This window comes from Perna viridis, chromosome 6, assembly GCF_037379345.1.
Source record: "Perna viridis isolate PV_CMFRI_1.1 ecotype Kerala chromosome 6, ASM3737934v1, whole genome shotgun sequence".
Classification (NCBI taxonomy): Eukaryota; Metazoa; Mollusca; class Bivalvia; order Mytilida; family Mytilidae; genus Perna; species Perna viridis.
In genome coordinates this window covers 21,071,578-21,088,480 of record NC_142450.1, presented here as the reverse complement: position 1 = coordinate 21,088,480, position 16,903 = coordinate 21,071,578, and the positions used below count along the sequence as shown (strand labels likewise).

The following is a 16,903-nucleotide window of genomic DNA, read 5'->3' as shown; positions in this document are numbered from 1 at the left end:
GTAGTATGTATATCTACACTTCATAACAATATACCAAACCAAATATAAAAAGAATCTCTCAAGCATTTAGAGGAGGTCTCTAAAACATTTACTGAATCAAAATGGCAATGTAGAATGCACACCTACACATCATAACAATACACTGCACCAAATATCAAAGGAATCTACCATACCATTACACGGGAATTCCATTCACAAAATCTAATGGATGGACAGACAGATGCCTGCCATTACCATATCCTTATACAGGGCTTTCAGACGGGGGCAAAAAGACCAAAAACATTCCAATTTCTGCAGCAGAGGAAAATTATCTTCTAATACATACCTGGGGTGTTCTGGGGGCAACCCTAATATTTGGCGTGGATTTATTCACTTCCGGTTGTTTCTTGGAGTAATCACTGACTTTCCTGGATGGGGATGTTCCTTTGATGTTTCTATGTTCCTGCGGCTGGAGGTCTACTTGTATACCAACAGTTTCCATTTTCTTTGCATTTATAACATCCACAATATCCTGCAGACTTGTAATCTTGGTTTCCTTAAAAGAATGAAGCTGATCGAATTGTATTTGGACTAAGTGAGGTCAAAACTTGTTGAAGATTCCTGAGTGCTCAAAATGATGTTATGAAATGAGTCAAATAGACAGCAGCTTTTCACTGTTTTTCTAGTTTAATGCTTTGGTTTGTGCTCCATTATTTTGATTTTTAACACAAATTGGCAGAAAAATATGTCAACTCATTAGTGTGCACTTGGTGTAGATTGCTGATTGGTTGATTTGATTGTCAAGTAGGCAAACTGTTTTATTTGCATGTTCTATTTATGGATTGATATTTAAATTTTATGACTACAAAAGAATATTTGTCAGTAAAGAAAAAACATTTACTAAGTCTACAATATCATGCAAGGCCAATATAGGGTAAAACATGTTTCAGCTATGAAGAAGTCAAAATAAGAGAAACAGAATATCATTAGTAAGCAATTGATTATCACATTTTTATATCTTAAAAATGTTTTTCTTGTCACAGCCAGTTTAACTGTTGAAAGTTCAGAAATATTATTAACTGCTCCCTGGGTGAGATTAATGATGTTAATACTACTAAATTTCCAAAGAGATTAAAAAATGTGAGTAACTACCTCGACAGTTCCACAGTTGCCATTAATTAAAAAAATGAAAAAAAAAAACAAAACACAAAGAAAAACAACTTACCATCTTAGCAACATCATTTTCATACTTCTTGATCTTCTTTTCTAACTTAATTACTGTTCTGTCAGCAGATCTCTATTGAAATGATGCAATACATGTTTCATATAAACTGAAACTTAACTTATCAACAAGAGGATCCATGGAGCCTGAATCACTCACCTTTGAGTTTTGCCTTTCACGGGCAATAAATTTTACAAGAAGTTGTCCAACAAAAACTATTGTCTAACCCCTATGTTATATTTTTTTAGTAATGGCAGCCATGTTTTCCGACAGATCGATAATCCCCACATCAGTTCTATGCACAATACTACTAGGAACATTCGTACCAAATTTGGTTTCAATTGGTCCAGTAGTGTCAGAGAAGAAGATTTTTGAAAGTAACAACATAAAAAATAGCAAAAAAATGTAAAAAAAAAAAAAAAAAAAGGGCAATAACTCCAACATGGCTTAACAGATTAAAACGAAAATTTGACAGCAGATAGATCTCATCATGCTGAACACTTTTATCCAATCAGAATTCAGCTAAACGGTTTTGGAGATATATGTGATAAACTACTGCCTGACCCCTATGTTCTATTTATAGTAACGACAGCCATGTTTTTCGACGGATCAAACATCCCCACATCAGTTCTATGCAGGATTATTCGTACTAAGTTTGGTTCATATTGGTCAGGTAGTGTCAGAGGAGAAGAGTTTTGAAAAATTGACAACGACGGACGCCAAGTGATGGCAATAGCTCACATGGCCTTTGGCCAGGTGAGATAAAAAAAAATAGGAATAGTAAAAATCCTAGAATGAACATAAAGTTGCATGCATTTTTGTTGCATGTTGTTGACAAGGTGATTCCAATGAGCGGGGTAATAAATATGTTCTTCATTTAATTCTTGGTACATCTAATACTCTAAAATTTCAACAATAAAACTAACATTGTACAAATCAATATAATCTAAGTTTTGTTGGAAAGCATTATGAACAAGAGAGTTGCATTTCCACAAACCTTTTCACCTGCAGCATCATTCATCTGTTTTGTCATGTCTTCTAATTTTTTATTTAACTCATTTATTACATCATTTGTCTAAAAAAAATAAGAGATAACAATTCACAACAAGAGGCTCCCAGGAGCCTGAATCGCTCCCTTGGTTAAATTTTTGCCTTTTAAGGGCATTAACTCTAACAAGAAGTAGTCAGACAATTTTGACTCCATTTGATTCATTGGACACATTTGTAAGCCTTATAATAAGGATCATATCAGCAATTGAAAGCTATTGGCTAAACCTAACAGAATTGGAGATGTATGCAAAAATCTGCTGTTTGACCCCATTGTTCTATTTTTAGAAATGGCAGCCATGTTTTTTCAGCGATCAAAAATCACTCATTTCATTAAGGATACCCTATAAAACAAAAATGTCAACTTTCATTGAATTTTGCTTAATAGTTTCTGAGGAGCAGATTTTTTGAAGTAATAACATCAAAAACAGCAAAAAACGTCCAAAAAGGGCAGTAATTCCAACATGGGTCAACAGATTATCACCAAAATTTAACCACAGATAGATCTCTTCATGCTGAATAATTTTTTTACCCATGTCAGATTTAGATTAAACCTAACCGTTTTGGAGATATATGCAAAAATCTGCTGTCTGACCCCCATGTTCAATTTTTAGTAACAGTGGCCATGCTTTATAACAGATCAAAAATCCAAACGGTCAGTTAAGGATACCCTTTAAAACAAAAATACCAACTTTCATTGAACTCTGTAGAGCAGTTTCTGAGGAGAAGATTTTTCAAAATAATAACATTAAAAACAGCAAAAAACATCCAAGAAGGCAATAACTCCAACATGGGTCAAGATTTTCACCAAATATTTACCACAGATAGATCTCATCATGCTGAACACTTTTACCCCCATGTCAGAATTTGGCTAAACCTAACGGTTTTTGGAGATAAATGCGAAAAAACTACTGTCTGACCCCTATGTTCTATTTTTAATAATGGCGGCCATGTTTTTCGAAGGATTAAAAATCCCCACATCAGTTCTATGCAGGATACTACAAGGAACAATCATACTACGTTTGGTTCCAATTGGTCAAGTAGTTTCAGAGGAGAAGAGTTTTGAAAAATTGTTAACGACAACGACTGACGCCAAGTGATGGCAATAGCTCACATAGCCTTTGGCCAGGTGAGCTAAATAGGGAAGAAAACATTAATAAGAAATAGTTCTTTCATTGAAGTTCTCAAGTAGCAGTCTTTAGCCTTTGGCCAGTTGAGCTAAATAGGGAAGAAAACATTAATGAGCAATAGTTCTTTTATTCAAGTTCTCAAGTAGCAGTCTTTCTAAAAATCAGAAAGAAAGTGATTATTGCTTGTCAAAAATCCACTGATTTCAATTTTATTTCTTGTTCAGAAACAGTTGCTGATCATATAACCAGTTTTATTGTTTCATTTGGTTGTTTTGCTTTTTAGAGAGATTGTACATGAAATTTGTACTTTGCAAGAGTTATTGTTCTTGATTTTGTTTCATTTGGTCCATTTAAGTGGGAGATGAATGTACGATTTTCTAAAAAATGCAGATCTGAATGCAGAAAAGATTGTCATGTGAAAGTATAGTATATGTAGACTGAAAAAGTTTCGTTTGTTTGGTGGGTTTTTCTTCACCATGAATCACTTTATCATTGGCAGTGTCTGTTTTTATGTGGACTGGTATTTAAGTATTTACCAAGCATTGAAATGAATAATTCAATATATTTTTTAAAGTAAATAAAACAACAATTAATGTAAACTTTGTTGATTTAATTCAATTTCTTTAAGTTTGAATGTGTGAGGAGATATATCAGATAAAATAAGAGGTTCAACACAAACCTAAACCTGAGGTCTGATGAAGATGGATAGACAAAAGGGTAAAAAATTGTTGGATAATTGGACAAAAGATCATAAATTTATGTGATGATTTTTTCTTGGTCTTCGTTAAAATACATAATCAACTCTACAATAAAGACCATTATAGCTTGCACTAAAATATGTTTATAAGCCAAGCTTTACCCTTACATTAATTGATAGACATTTAAAATCATATTTTCATTAACACATTGTAAACCTTACCTCCATCTTTATTTTATTCTCATTTTGTTCTACAAAACTCCTCATCTCATCCAGTTCTTTGTCTTTTTGTGAAACTATTTTAGCATTTTCTTGTTGATATTTTTCCAATGTTGCCATCATTTCTGCTATTTGGTGCTCACATTTCTTTACAGCTTGTTCTTTTTCCTTTAATGCCTTTTCAGATTGCTTTTTCATCTGTTTTTCCTGAATTATACAAAATTTAACATGGAAGTACACATTCATAAACAGCCTTATTAAATAACACTACAACAATAAAGTTGAAAATGATAGCACTTTCCTTATATCCGTTACACCCTTCATTTTGTGCATTATAAAGCTAGGATATTGTTGTGTCTAGCAGATAATTGAGATGATAATGCGACTGTCTTTGCAGATATAAACCACTAAAATTCACAAAGATCTTTCGTAACACAGTTTTAGCCAATCATTTGCACGATATGAGAGACTCTGATCATTGACCATCAGCTGACTATTCGTATACTTGGTTTAAATTTTTGTTTTCATGCTAATATATATACTCAATACTGCTAGACCCGGTTTGCAGTCATATGTGGTATTTTTACTTCATGATGGACTGGGGGGTTTTTAACGCCCTTGCCTATCATTTGGGGTCTATCATGGCCGGTGTAAAGCATCGAAGCGTTTACACAGTCCCCTAGTGATCCAATTTGTGACCTGCACGCTTATATTGTACAGCCTACAGCATTTGCTGAATTGTTGACCCAGCAAAATACTTTTCTAGATATTATTAACAGTTTCAAGTGCATGTAAGACAGATAGGTAAGTCAACTTATTGGTGCATGCCAGTCAATTGATGAGAAGTAATGTTTCCGATCACCATTCTGAAATTATGTAGGGTTGATAGGTAGGGATTTACATTTATTTCAAATTTTTGAAATGAAATAAGTCATTATAATGACACCAAACTCAGACTACAATGAAGACCAAATATGCAAAGACTAAACAACTACATTGTAATAATTTTAAACTTAGTCCACGGGCAAATCTCTTATGGGATTCAGCACTAGAGACATTTTTTGTTTTGATGGCGGTTGTCTGAGCTCATTTTATTATGATATTGTACACACATGTGCATGCAAGATAAAATACATTGCACATGTAATGTTCTGTAAAAAATGTTTTACGGCCATAGTGATGTCTGATGATGTTTTCCTTAGAATATTCAATAGACATTGACTCAATCAACAAATGTAGGCACTGATATAAAATGGTATAAAATGTTTCAGTGGCATAAAAGTACAGTGGAACCCCCATAAACCCGCCCCTTTGAGAACCAGATTCCTCTGAAAACCGTACATTTATTTTTGGGCCGGAATTAACGCCTATATATTCAAGTAAAAAAGTCCTCTGAATACCGGCCCCTCTAAATTCCGAATTCCGGCCGTACATTCTGGTACGAAACATGCTTTCATACAATATTGACCTCTTAAAACCGGCCCACAAAATCTGTTTACAAGAAATCGGTGAACCGTGTTACCTATCACTCTTAATTAAAACAAATCGGCTTGTAAAGATAATGATTAAAAGGCAATTTAGCTTGCACACACAATGATCGGCGTGGTTTACCACATGTATATTTTTAATTTGTTTTTAAACCTATGAATATCAAACGGTTTTGTAAAAGCAAACTTCATTTGATTTAAACAATTTTTCCGACCGCGGTGATTCTTTTGTCTTATGAGTAAATTAAATTAAATTTATGGTTTCATTTCATTTGGCTATAAATTTTGAGCGTTAATAAATTAAAATCATAAAAGTCTGTGACCCCCGATATCAATGCATTTATGGTATTCTATAAATAAACTTGTAAAATAAAAACATGGATATAAATATTTATTTAATGAAACATACATGTATTACAAAAAAAAAACATTTGAAAAGATACAATGCACTGCACAAACTGTCAACATGCTTTAAAAATGAAATGAGGGTATTTTGCAGACATAGATTAATCATAGTTGTATACTTCCGGAACCAGTTTCCGGAGCAACAACGTCAATTTCCGGTACCTCTGGAAACCGGCCGATTTCGTTAGTCCCAGTCATGGCCGGTTTACAGAGGTTGCACTGTAGTTGTGAAAAAAAACTTGTGAATCCATTCATCTGACCCTGGTCCCACAAAAGTAGAAAAAAAAAATACCTAAGTCTGAAAATAAGTAAGTAAACAGAATTTTTCAGTCATTTTTCAAGTTTTGTGGAATTACATTTATGATATAAATATGGGCTAAAAAACTGAACTATTATGGCTGAAATTCAGTACTTGTATATTACAAACCTCTTTACGAGCTAGATCTGCAGCCTTCTTTCCTTCATCTACTAAGTTTCTCAACTCACTGTTCTGATTTTCAAGTTCTTGTTTTTCTTGTGCCAAATTTTGAAAATCCTCATTGAGCTCTTCAATTTGTTTATCCTTAGAGTCTGTTTCTTTTGTTTGTGAAGTTAACTTTGATTTAATTGTTCGTATCTAAAGGAATTATAAGTTTGAATGTTAACATAATTTTAATTGCAAGATCAGTAACATGTTTTGTGACCTATAGTACTTGCCCTAAGATTATAAAAACAATAAGTTGCACATTTGGAAATTTGTAGGTAGTCATTAAGGGGGGGAACATGGTAGTAGTCATGTGACCTCCAATGACTAGAACAAATTGGGAAAAAGCATAAAATATACTTATCTTCATAGAATTGATTTATCAATGTTTTTAAGTAGACTATTGGTGCAAAATCATCTGATTTCATTTCTTCAATCTTTGCATTTTAATATAATATGAGGAAGTAATTGAGTAAAAACCACTATTTTTGTGGAATTTTAGCTCTTTACTTAAAAACTATCCATAATCTAATGAAGTCTTTATTCAAACTTGTGAAAAATGAAAATACTATCAAATAAACAAAATTGTAAAATTTTACTGACTGATTTTTTTTAGTCAAAACTTTTTGGTGTTTTTAAGGTACATTTATCTCTTTGCAGCCCATAGCAAAATGGGCTTATTTGGTGTTTGAAGTAATACATCATAATCATCTTTTCAAATCACCAATAGAAAGATCTAAATTACACAAGGGTGATAGCTTCAGTCAGTCAGAGCAGATCAAGCTTTTATACCAGAATATTCATATTTAGAAAGAACGTAAACTTGACTGTGCTATTTTCAGGATATTTTTCTTCACATACACCTTTTTTTAATATATAAATCACCTCTTTTTCGAGCTCTTTAATTTGTTTGGTCTTAGAAGATACATTCTCTTTCAAATTCTTGACCTTACTATCCAGGGCACTGGCCTCTTTTGACTTCTCTTCTAACTCTCCATTTAGCATTTTATCCTACAGACAAGCAAATTGTACATTGATTACAAATACAACAATCAAGTCAGCATCTAAAATGTTCTAGTGCATTATGCAAACATTTCAAGTTTTCAAATTATACTTGAACCACAAAGCAAGATTTTGTACTTTTTGTATAATAAATATGTTGTGCTTGTAAAGAATAAGGGTAATTTAGAGAAACAAAATGTTAAAGAAGCAAACAAAGTTTTAGAAAAAAAAATTAACCAAAGAATAAAAGGAAATAAAAATACAAAGAAAGCTGCTATAGGGAACTCTGAATATAGTGAATTCCTGTCTGAACTAGATATCTATTGAAGAATCTTCATTTAAGTTTCAGTTCATTTTGAACATTTGTAAACCTAACACCTGCCAAAACAAAAAGGATCCTGTAGACAGAATTTACTGTAATAAAAGTTGACAAAATCAATACAGCTTCTAAGTTTCAGTTTGTAATGACTACTTAAGAATGTATGACATGCTCTATTATTAATAACTGTTTACAAGTTAAAATTAATACATGAATCTTTAAAAGAAAGCAAAAAATGCACCTGCTCTTCTCGGTTTTCTTTCAAACTTTCGATTTCTGATATCTTTGTTTCCAATTCAGCCTTGAGTTCTTGAATTTCGGTTCTGAAATAAAAGGAAATGAAATTGAGATCATGTCAGCCCTTAAACTGTTTGAATACTGTATTCAATTTATACACAAAAAAGTGAAAAAAAAAGAAAAAATGAAGTTTAAGTTCATATACGAAAAAAACAAAAATACAAACAGCAAATTGATATCTGACAAGATTTTTATAAAATTGATTAATAGACCAAAGTAAAAAAAAAAAACCTTAACTATGTTATGAAGTTATGTGATTAATACTAGTGAGTACCTGGTAAGCACTTTTAACACAGAAATGATCACTTTAAATACAGAAGAACTTAAATACCTCATTCCATCTTCCATATTGTTACTCTCTTCTACCTTTGTTTCTAATTTCTTAACAGCTTTGGTTGATTTCTGCCATGAAAAAGAATATATTTCAAACCTAGACAATATATCACTTCTTATCATACCATTACACATATATCAGATAACCCTTTCCATAACAGGGAATACCATAGTGGTGGTGTGATTACTAAAAGATAATAAAATTGTCTAAATGTAACATGTGCTTCAGATTTTATATGATTTGTTTATGCTGTTTTCAAGTACAGTAAGTATAATAGCATTAAAGGTAATAATTTGGCTGAGTTTTTAAATTTCCAGCTCCTAGCTTCCTTGAACTGTTCATAATTTAATCTAAAACCATTCTTTTTTGTGTTATGTCAAGAAAAAATCTGCATATCTAGCAGCTAAAAAATATAAAATAAGGTAAGTAACCTACAAAAATCATTAGAGTGACAATTGATAGATTCGAATGATGTTTACTGATGAATAATTTTAACTTCCTGTAAAAAAAATAATTTCAATTAATTTCTTGAGCAGGAGCATTTTATATAAAAAATAATCTAAGTGAACAAGTCCTTTCATTATGGAACAGATGTCAGACAGGAAAATAAACAGTAGTGAAACTGAACTGATATCCTGAAACGCGACAATAAGTTGGTTTATGCTCCTTAAAACTAAAACAAATGTTTTTATAAAATGTTTTACATCAGAAAGTCTCAGCTACCACCCTGGTTACCAAAAAAGTCTATACACAAAAGTCAAACAATTTAACCAACCATTTTATGATTATTTGACTGTATACATAGGACAGACATTTTTGAAAGGAGAGAATTGAACTTATATGCCTGCTCAACAACCAATGGATACCTCAAGCTCTTTTTGTCTAGTACTAAGTTCTTTGTTTTTTTCTGACAGTTCTTGCTGATAACATTGAAGTTCATCTTTTAAGTTTCTCTTCTGTAGTAAAAGTTCATCTAGTTTCTCCCTTTAAAAGAAGGCAATTGCCATTAATCAATAATTCAATTAGGTGTAAAGGATTGCAACCAGCAGTCACATGTCCCCTGCTACTGTTTAATTGTTGAAGATAGTCTCAGTCTCACATAATGTCTGAAGAATCAAAAATGGTTGCTCAGTATACACATCCCACTTCATAATAATGCATTCTAATAATATGGGAGCAATCTGCAATGCAGCTTCAGAAGACATGCATCAACTAAGGATTGTGGGCTGACAAATAGATTTAATTCCCCTCCACTGCCTGGTAGCAAAGGACAAAAAGACCTGATCGTCAGAGAGCAACCATAGTAATATTTTGAGTTGAAAGTAACAATTTTTTAAGAAAAAAAAAAGGACAAATATTTAATTTTAAAAAAAGTATTTCTGTTGTTTTCCGGTAGCAAACACCAAATTTATTCATATTTCAACAACTTATCAATGTAAACAATCCAAACACTATTGTAAATAGATTCTGATAATTTTTTTCAAGACTAGATAGCACATTACTATAGGTGCCTAAAACTTCCAAGGTATTGCTGAGTGGCAAATTTAAAGTAAGCAATAAAACTTACTTTTCTTGCTGCAACAACTGAGAAAGTTTCGTCACTTCATCATTCAAACATGTGGCTCCAGATTTGTGTTGGGAGATATCTACTTGAAGATTTTGTAGTTGTTCCTGCAACAAAGAAACAAAAAATACCTTAAATTCAAGGAGTACAATTTCTTCTTAAATTTTAGTGTCATGCTAGGTAAATGTGAATTTGAGTACTCAGTGATGAGTACAATATATATTTTTATGCATTTGTTACTTTATCATCAAATGGAACATACACTAACATGGATAAAATTTGAACCTCAATTTAATATGAAATTCAATCTTTTTTCACTAATAAAACCAATAATAACAATTTCATTTGAATATTAAAAAAAAAACCAAAAAACTTTAGAAACAGTTTTTGATTACTGGTACACATGATACTAACATCCTTCAATCTAATTTCTTGAGAAAGAATGTTTATTTCATCCTGCATCTTTTGCTTCTCCATTTTCAAAGCTTCAACTTGGTTTTTGAGATCATCTGAAGTACCCTATATCAAATTAGTAAAACATTAATAAATATTTATACCGAACATTTTGGAAAAATAAACACATTTTACATATGTTAACACCCAGAGAATATTTACCCCATAGGACAAAATAAGAAATGTACAAAAATGTTTGTTTTGTTTTGAAATATTTTGCACAAACAATCAAGAAAGCTTTTCCGAGCAAGCACTCATAATATTTGTCTAGGCCTTCGACAATTTACATATTTAAGCATAAAAATGCATTTGATATCAAAAATAAAGTTCTTCTACATGATTTACCCATATAAATAAGATAACTAACAGTTTAGATGCACTTACCATTTCTGATTCAAGAAGTTCTTTGTGATGGTTAAAGTTCTTCCTGCATACCTCAAGTGTAGAATTAACTTCACTGATAGTCCTCAAATTTTCTTCTCTTTCATTCTCTAATTGATCCTTTTGTAAATCATTTAGTAAACTATAGGAATTTTATTTCATTTATTTTTTACATACTTATAATACAAAACCAAAAAAAAACACAAAGGAAAATGAAAAGAACACAGAACAACTGCAACAAAAAACACCAGAAAAAAAAGAGGTTTAAAGAACCTTGCAATACATAAAAAAGTGGCTTGTTACCAATCTCATCTTCTATTCCTTATTAACCAACTTTTTGAAAGACATTGACTAAAGATATTTATCATTCTTTTTTCAATGAAGTACTGGTTCAAATTGAATTGAAAACAAATTCTAATAAAACATGAAGTTGTACAAGTTATTGTGCTAGGCATCCCCCCAGTCAAACAGGAAGTTGATGTAGGATCATTTACAACATATGCCTTATCTATAAGAAACCATGCACCAAAATTGAAACCATCCGTTGGGAGCTGAGATTTTTGTGACGAAAGTTTTCTCCATCATTCACTAAAGCATACAAATGTTATTTAATCACTATCAATACATATTCACTCTGCAATGGAAAAGGGAGGTTTGGCAAATTGGTTGAACATAGGTTTAACCCACAATTTTGCTTGAAATGTTTGTACAAAGTCAGGACCAATGTGGTACCAGCTACTACGGTGATGTAATATCTATTTTGTAAGATTCATTTTGGACTTGACTTGATTATGGATTAGTGTTCACTATATCGTTGTTATCTTTATTTTCCATATAGGGACACATAGCAATGTCCCATGAAATAGGAATTTGATATCAGAGAGCACCCAAAATCAATTTAACATATGTCCCATCTATATAAAGCCACACACCAAATTTGAAAGCAGTCCATCCATTGGAGTCCCAAGATGATTGGGACCAAATTCGAAATGACAGACAGATGTACAAGGGGATTCCAATATATGACCCACTTGTTGTGTGGGGGTATAATAAATTTTAGTTCAAATATCTCTACAGTACCTTCATCTCAAGAACTGAATTTAACTGACACTCTATTTCACTTTTTTCCATGATCACAATATCTAGAAAGAAAGAAAACATTAAATTTTAACTCCCCAATGAGAAAAGAAAAACATATTTAATGAGTGTTCTAAACTAACAGAAATGATCTAATAAAACAAATTATTAAATATTGTACCCAGGGCTGCAAGTACTTCTGTTATAGCATGGATAGGTGTGCAAATGGGCTCGAGAAATTTACTCTAAAGGCAGCTTTATAAATACAAAATGCTGCAAGTTGGGGTGGTGAGCTGGAATGCATTTTAGCCATACAAAAAAATTAAAAACATAAGGGGAGTTGCACTTATAAAGTTTTAACATGTAAAACTTTTTTTAGCAAGCATCCAACAGTAATCATATTCTTTAATAGGCATCTACATATGATGCAAGGCCTTCCCATAAGATTTCTGCAGTTCTGGAGGAGTTGCCCTAACAAGATATTGGGACAGAGGAACAGACTGATTTCTAAATATCCGCCAAACTTGTTTGCTGGGGTGTAGTAAAAAAGCTAACTGAAACTTCTAATCAACATCAGTTTTTAACCTGTCAGAACAAAATATATTTTGAAACAATATAACAATATAACCACCCGAAAAAATTAAATGTCACCTGAGCCCTCTAGGTCATTTGAAAGCAGCCTGATATCTTATTAAATACAAAATTTCATTTTTAAGTTGAAACACTCTTTTGTATTAAAAAAAAAAAAAAAAAAAATATTCGTCAATATAACAAGATACCTTTAGCACTCTTGATGTCTTCTATTGATGTAAGTGATTTGTCCAGTTGGCTAGACAACATTTCTACTCTGCAACAAAAAACCTATTTTAGAGGAAATTTAGCACCAACTAATCTGAGTAAATATGGTATTGTGCAAAGGTTTTGTGACCACTGCCACTAGTAGAACAATTAACCATAACCAATTTCAAAGACAACTAGCCCAATTTACAATGTCATAGATAGTTATTTTTCTCCGTAATTCAACATTGTGAAAGAAGTGTTTTGCTTTGTGCCAATATCCCAGACCATTGATACATTAGTTTCTCACAATCAAAAACTCCAAATTGTAGTCATATTATGTCTACATTTTTTCTACAACAGAAAAAATCACATTTTACAGACATGTACTTAAACTAGCATTTAGTGAAAAAAGTCAAATGTTTCATTGATAGGAAAACCATGATATGTTAATCATAGAAACAGATTAAAATTTGGAAGCTGGGAACAACAGACTATTGCATTCTTATGTAAATAAATCAAACATACTTTTTTTTCTCTTCTTGAAGATGTTGATCACAAGTTTCAAGTTCTGTAGTTAAACAATTTATTTGTGTATTGAGATCATTTTCTGAGTCTTTAAAATGGATTTCTAAACTTTCCTTTTCTTTTTTCAAAGTTTCAATATTTTGGGATAGAGCAGCAATCTGGTCTTCTAAAGTGATACACTGAATCTAGAAGAAAAATGCACAGTTGAATGTGAGTAAAAGATCATATCCTCTTTTCAAATTCTAGTATTGCATCAATTAAAAGGGCTTTTGGTTACTTGATAATTATTCAAAAAAAAAAAAAAATTCCTTTCAGTTCTTATTATTCTTTTAAGAATGACATTAATATATGTTTTTAATGTATTATAATCTATGTGTATTTCAAGTTTATATTGATGGTGGTACATTAATACACAATCCATCTATCTTATAACTGGTATATGAAAAAAAAAAATCATATTAAAGGATTTAATAAAAAATTTAAACATCTGTTTTCTAATGTTTGATGAAGTAAAACTGTAATGTATATCATATAAAGTAAGTTTTATAATGCTTGCATTTGTCATAAATGTGATGAGTAATCCTCAGTTGTTTATAGAGGACGATGTCCTCATAATGGTATTTAATACCAGTTTAAGGTATAGCTGTAGAAGCATTTCAGTCTGACAGGAAGTTACATCATGTTAAATTCTTCGAGATTTCTAAATTTAGTGTAGCCCAAATGGCTTAATAGTTCCTAATAAACCAAAAAAAAAGAACAGTAATACATGATTTAAATAGTTTGTTCCAAGTCTACAAAGAACTAGGACATCACCAAACTTATGATAAGTTGCAGTTCTTAGCTAATAACTTTGTTCTCGTACAGGTAAACTGACCCTTATGACTAACTATGATTATACATCAGATATAGAAGCCAAAAAAGAAAAAGAATAATAATGAAATAAATAAATAACTATAAACAGCAGACCTTTGTTTTCAAAAGTTCACTATCTGAATCACTGAGTAAGGTTTCTTTCTGATGGAAGTCATTTTCCAATGTCAGCAGCTGCTTTTTACAGTCATCTGTTACAAATGTAAAACTAAAGTTATTGTGATCAAAGTGTAAAATGAATGACAACCATAGACTGAAAATAGTACCTGAATACAGATGTACATGTATGTAATTGATTGATTCATAAACAATATTGAATAGTTTTAATAAACAAGATATGCACTTCAATTTAACCCCAATCTTATCACAGGAATGTAAATGTAATCAATACAATTTGAAAGATAAGAAACAATAGCAATAAGTAACAAGTAAACAAGATATTAGCAAAAAAATTATAGAATTTTGATTAGGGGTGACATCATCCATCAGTGCAGTGTGAAAACACTTTAGATTAGCAGAAACCGTATGGGATAAAAGCTTTTTATTGCTTATAAATGGAACAATGAGTTAAAATTAAATTCATCAAAATTTAATAATAGGATTAACAACAAAATTACCTGTCAAGATTGCAATATGAATCAGATCCAATCATCAGCAAAGAATCCTAATATGAATCAGATCTTGATTCTAATTAGGAGGGCTGACTGTAACATTGAAACCAAATATAAAAGTATTGCAATAACGACTAACTAAGGAGCTACATGATAGAGATCATGGTAAGTAATGTCTTGGCAAAAAGTAAATAGAAAACAACATAGCTCTGCCCCAAAGAAAGCAAAATAAGTCACTCCTATCTCATGGTCTATTGACTCCATAAATTATGCACTCAAAACAATTTAAGTAAACTGCAAAATCACTTCTATCAGTTATGCTGTGATTAAGATAGTGCAGTCTTTGGTACTGTGCATGTTTTAATGAAGGGATATAAGTTACTGAACTGATAAAATATAGGCAAAAGTCAAAAGAAAAGTCCCTATAACAGATGGCAATAGCATGGTTAAAAGCAGAAAGTTGGAAACCACTGCAATGGTTAGAATAGCTCTGAAGATATCAGACAGTTTAGCTATGGAAATGAAAACAGTTACAGTGATACCTGTCTAAATCAAACCCTGAATAAACCAGAAAACTGTTGATAAGGAGTTTGTTATAGACAGGTTTCAGTGTATTTACCTAAATGACATGTAACTTCATGCATCTTGTCTTCATTTTTCCTCAAATCAGCTCTGACATCTCTTATTTCCAAATCTTTCTCCTCACATTGATTTTCAAGATTCTTTAACTGAAAAATTTTTCACTTTATTAGTCATAGGGTAACTTGTAGGACTGTGTGACATTTCAGACAAACCCCTTTTGGTCCACCAAAATTTCCAGATATTTTGACTAATGTAAGATACAAAATTTCAAAATATGTCAAACACGTTCAAAAACAAGTTCTCCATGACTTATTATTACATTGTAATATTATATAAAAAAAACAAGATGAAAGAAAATGAAATGACACAATCTCTGGAAAATTCAGCGATGAAATTCACTTAGATCAACATTAAAATCATAGGAGCAGAATTTTTTTATCTAACAAGCTAATCAGAATATGATTTATCTGAACACGATGGCCTGCTCCGTTTTTGAACTTTCTGGTCCTTTCTAAAAGATCATATGATGCAGATGTAATTAAAATTTCATAATTACAATGTACCCTAATCTACAAAAAAAAAAAAAAGTAAATAAAAAAAAATTAAAAATAAAAAAACTTATTAAAAAAAAGATGGACCGCAAGAAATTTATTTTGTCTCATTTCAGTCCAAACATGGCAGTAGATTTTAACAAGAGATAGTTCTTTCACTGATTAAGGTCCAGGACAATATCTGACTTTCAGACCACCAGAAAACAAGTTTCTTCCTCTCCGATTGCAATATTGTTGGGTTTTTCCAATAAGGCAGATTGACTTAGTAAAGACTGTTATTTTAAGCAAAATTGTGTGTTTTATCAATGTTAATAATACTCTTCTACAGCTTTTTTTTTTAGGTTGCAAATACTTTTTGCTCTGCATCCTCTATACATTCTTTGAATTCCAATTCCACCTTCTCTTTCTCAAGCCGTTCTGAATTCACTATTACAACAGAAAAACAAAAACATTTTTTAACATTCAATCAAGTGAGCAATAATTTTGGAATTTTATTTCAGACTTTTCCCCAATTATGGCACTATCAGACGATAAAATTGTTTCATTACACTATTCTGGTCTATCTTGATGTGAATGAAATCTCTGAAATATCATTTTTTTTCTACTCCGTGCCAAATCTAGGCAATGATGACAAGGCAAAGTATTTTTATAGTAAATTCTGTTTGAAAAATAACGGACCAAAAATAACAATATTAACGTTTTTGTTTATGTAATTTATTACAAAAAAATCTCCCTGTCAAAGACAAATGGGAGAAGTGAGCACAAACAAGGAGAAGTTTTTGCTCATTTTCCCTCTAGACTAGGTACCGTACCTCATTCATGTAATATTTTTAGAATTTGTTTCTTATGCAACTTGATTAGGGTTCATGTCACAGATTTGTTATTCCTCTTCTTCAAAACTGAATGTA

General features: G+C 31.5%; 1 protein-coding gene across 2 annotated transcripts in view; it reads right to left on the bottom strand.

Moving 5' to 3' along the window:
• Positions 1–16,903, bottom strand: part of LOC148614039 (uncharacterized) — a 39,872-nt gene that overhangs the window by 4,542 nt on the left and 18,427 nt on the right. The window contains exons 10-27 of one of the 2 annotated variants that reach the window (XM_088587821.1): positions 16,348–16,421; positions 15,482–15,590; positions 14,348–14,442; positions 13,382–13,566; positions 12,856–12,923; positions 12,080–12,141; positions 11,003–11,119; positions 10,580–10,684; positions 10,169–10,272; positions 9,468–9,585; positions 8,599–8,669; positions 8,212–8,293; positions 7,535–7,660; positions 6,614–6,802; positions 4,298–4,501; positions 2,199–2,276; positions 1,205–1,276; positions 326–535 (exon numbers count right to left, since the gene is read on the bottom strand). In XM_088587821.1, the coding sequence (XP_088443947.1) occupies positions 326–535; positions 1,205–1,276; positions 2,199–2,276; positions 4,298–4,501; positions 6,614–6,802; positions 7,535–7,660; positions 8,212–8,293; positions 8,599–8,669; positions 9,468–9,585; positions 10,169–10,272; positions 10,580–10,684; positions 11,003–11,119; positions 12,080–12,141; positions 12,856–12,923; positions 13,382–13,566; positions 14,348–14,442; positions 15,482–15,590; positions 16,348–16,421 (2,069 nt within the window). The remainder of the gene's footprint in view (positions 1–325; positions 536–1,204; positions 1,277–2,198; positions 2,277–4,297; positions 4,502–6,613; positions 6,803–7,534; positions 7,661–8,211; positions 8,294–8,598; positions 8,670–9,467; positions 9,586–10,168; positions 10,273–10,579; positions 10,685–11,002; positions 11,120–12,079; positions 12,142–12,855; positions 12,924–13,381; positions 13,567–14,347; positions 14,443–15,481; positions 15,591–16,347; positions 16,422–16,903) is intronic. The other variant, XM_088587822.1, reaches the window with a different exon arrangement.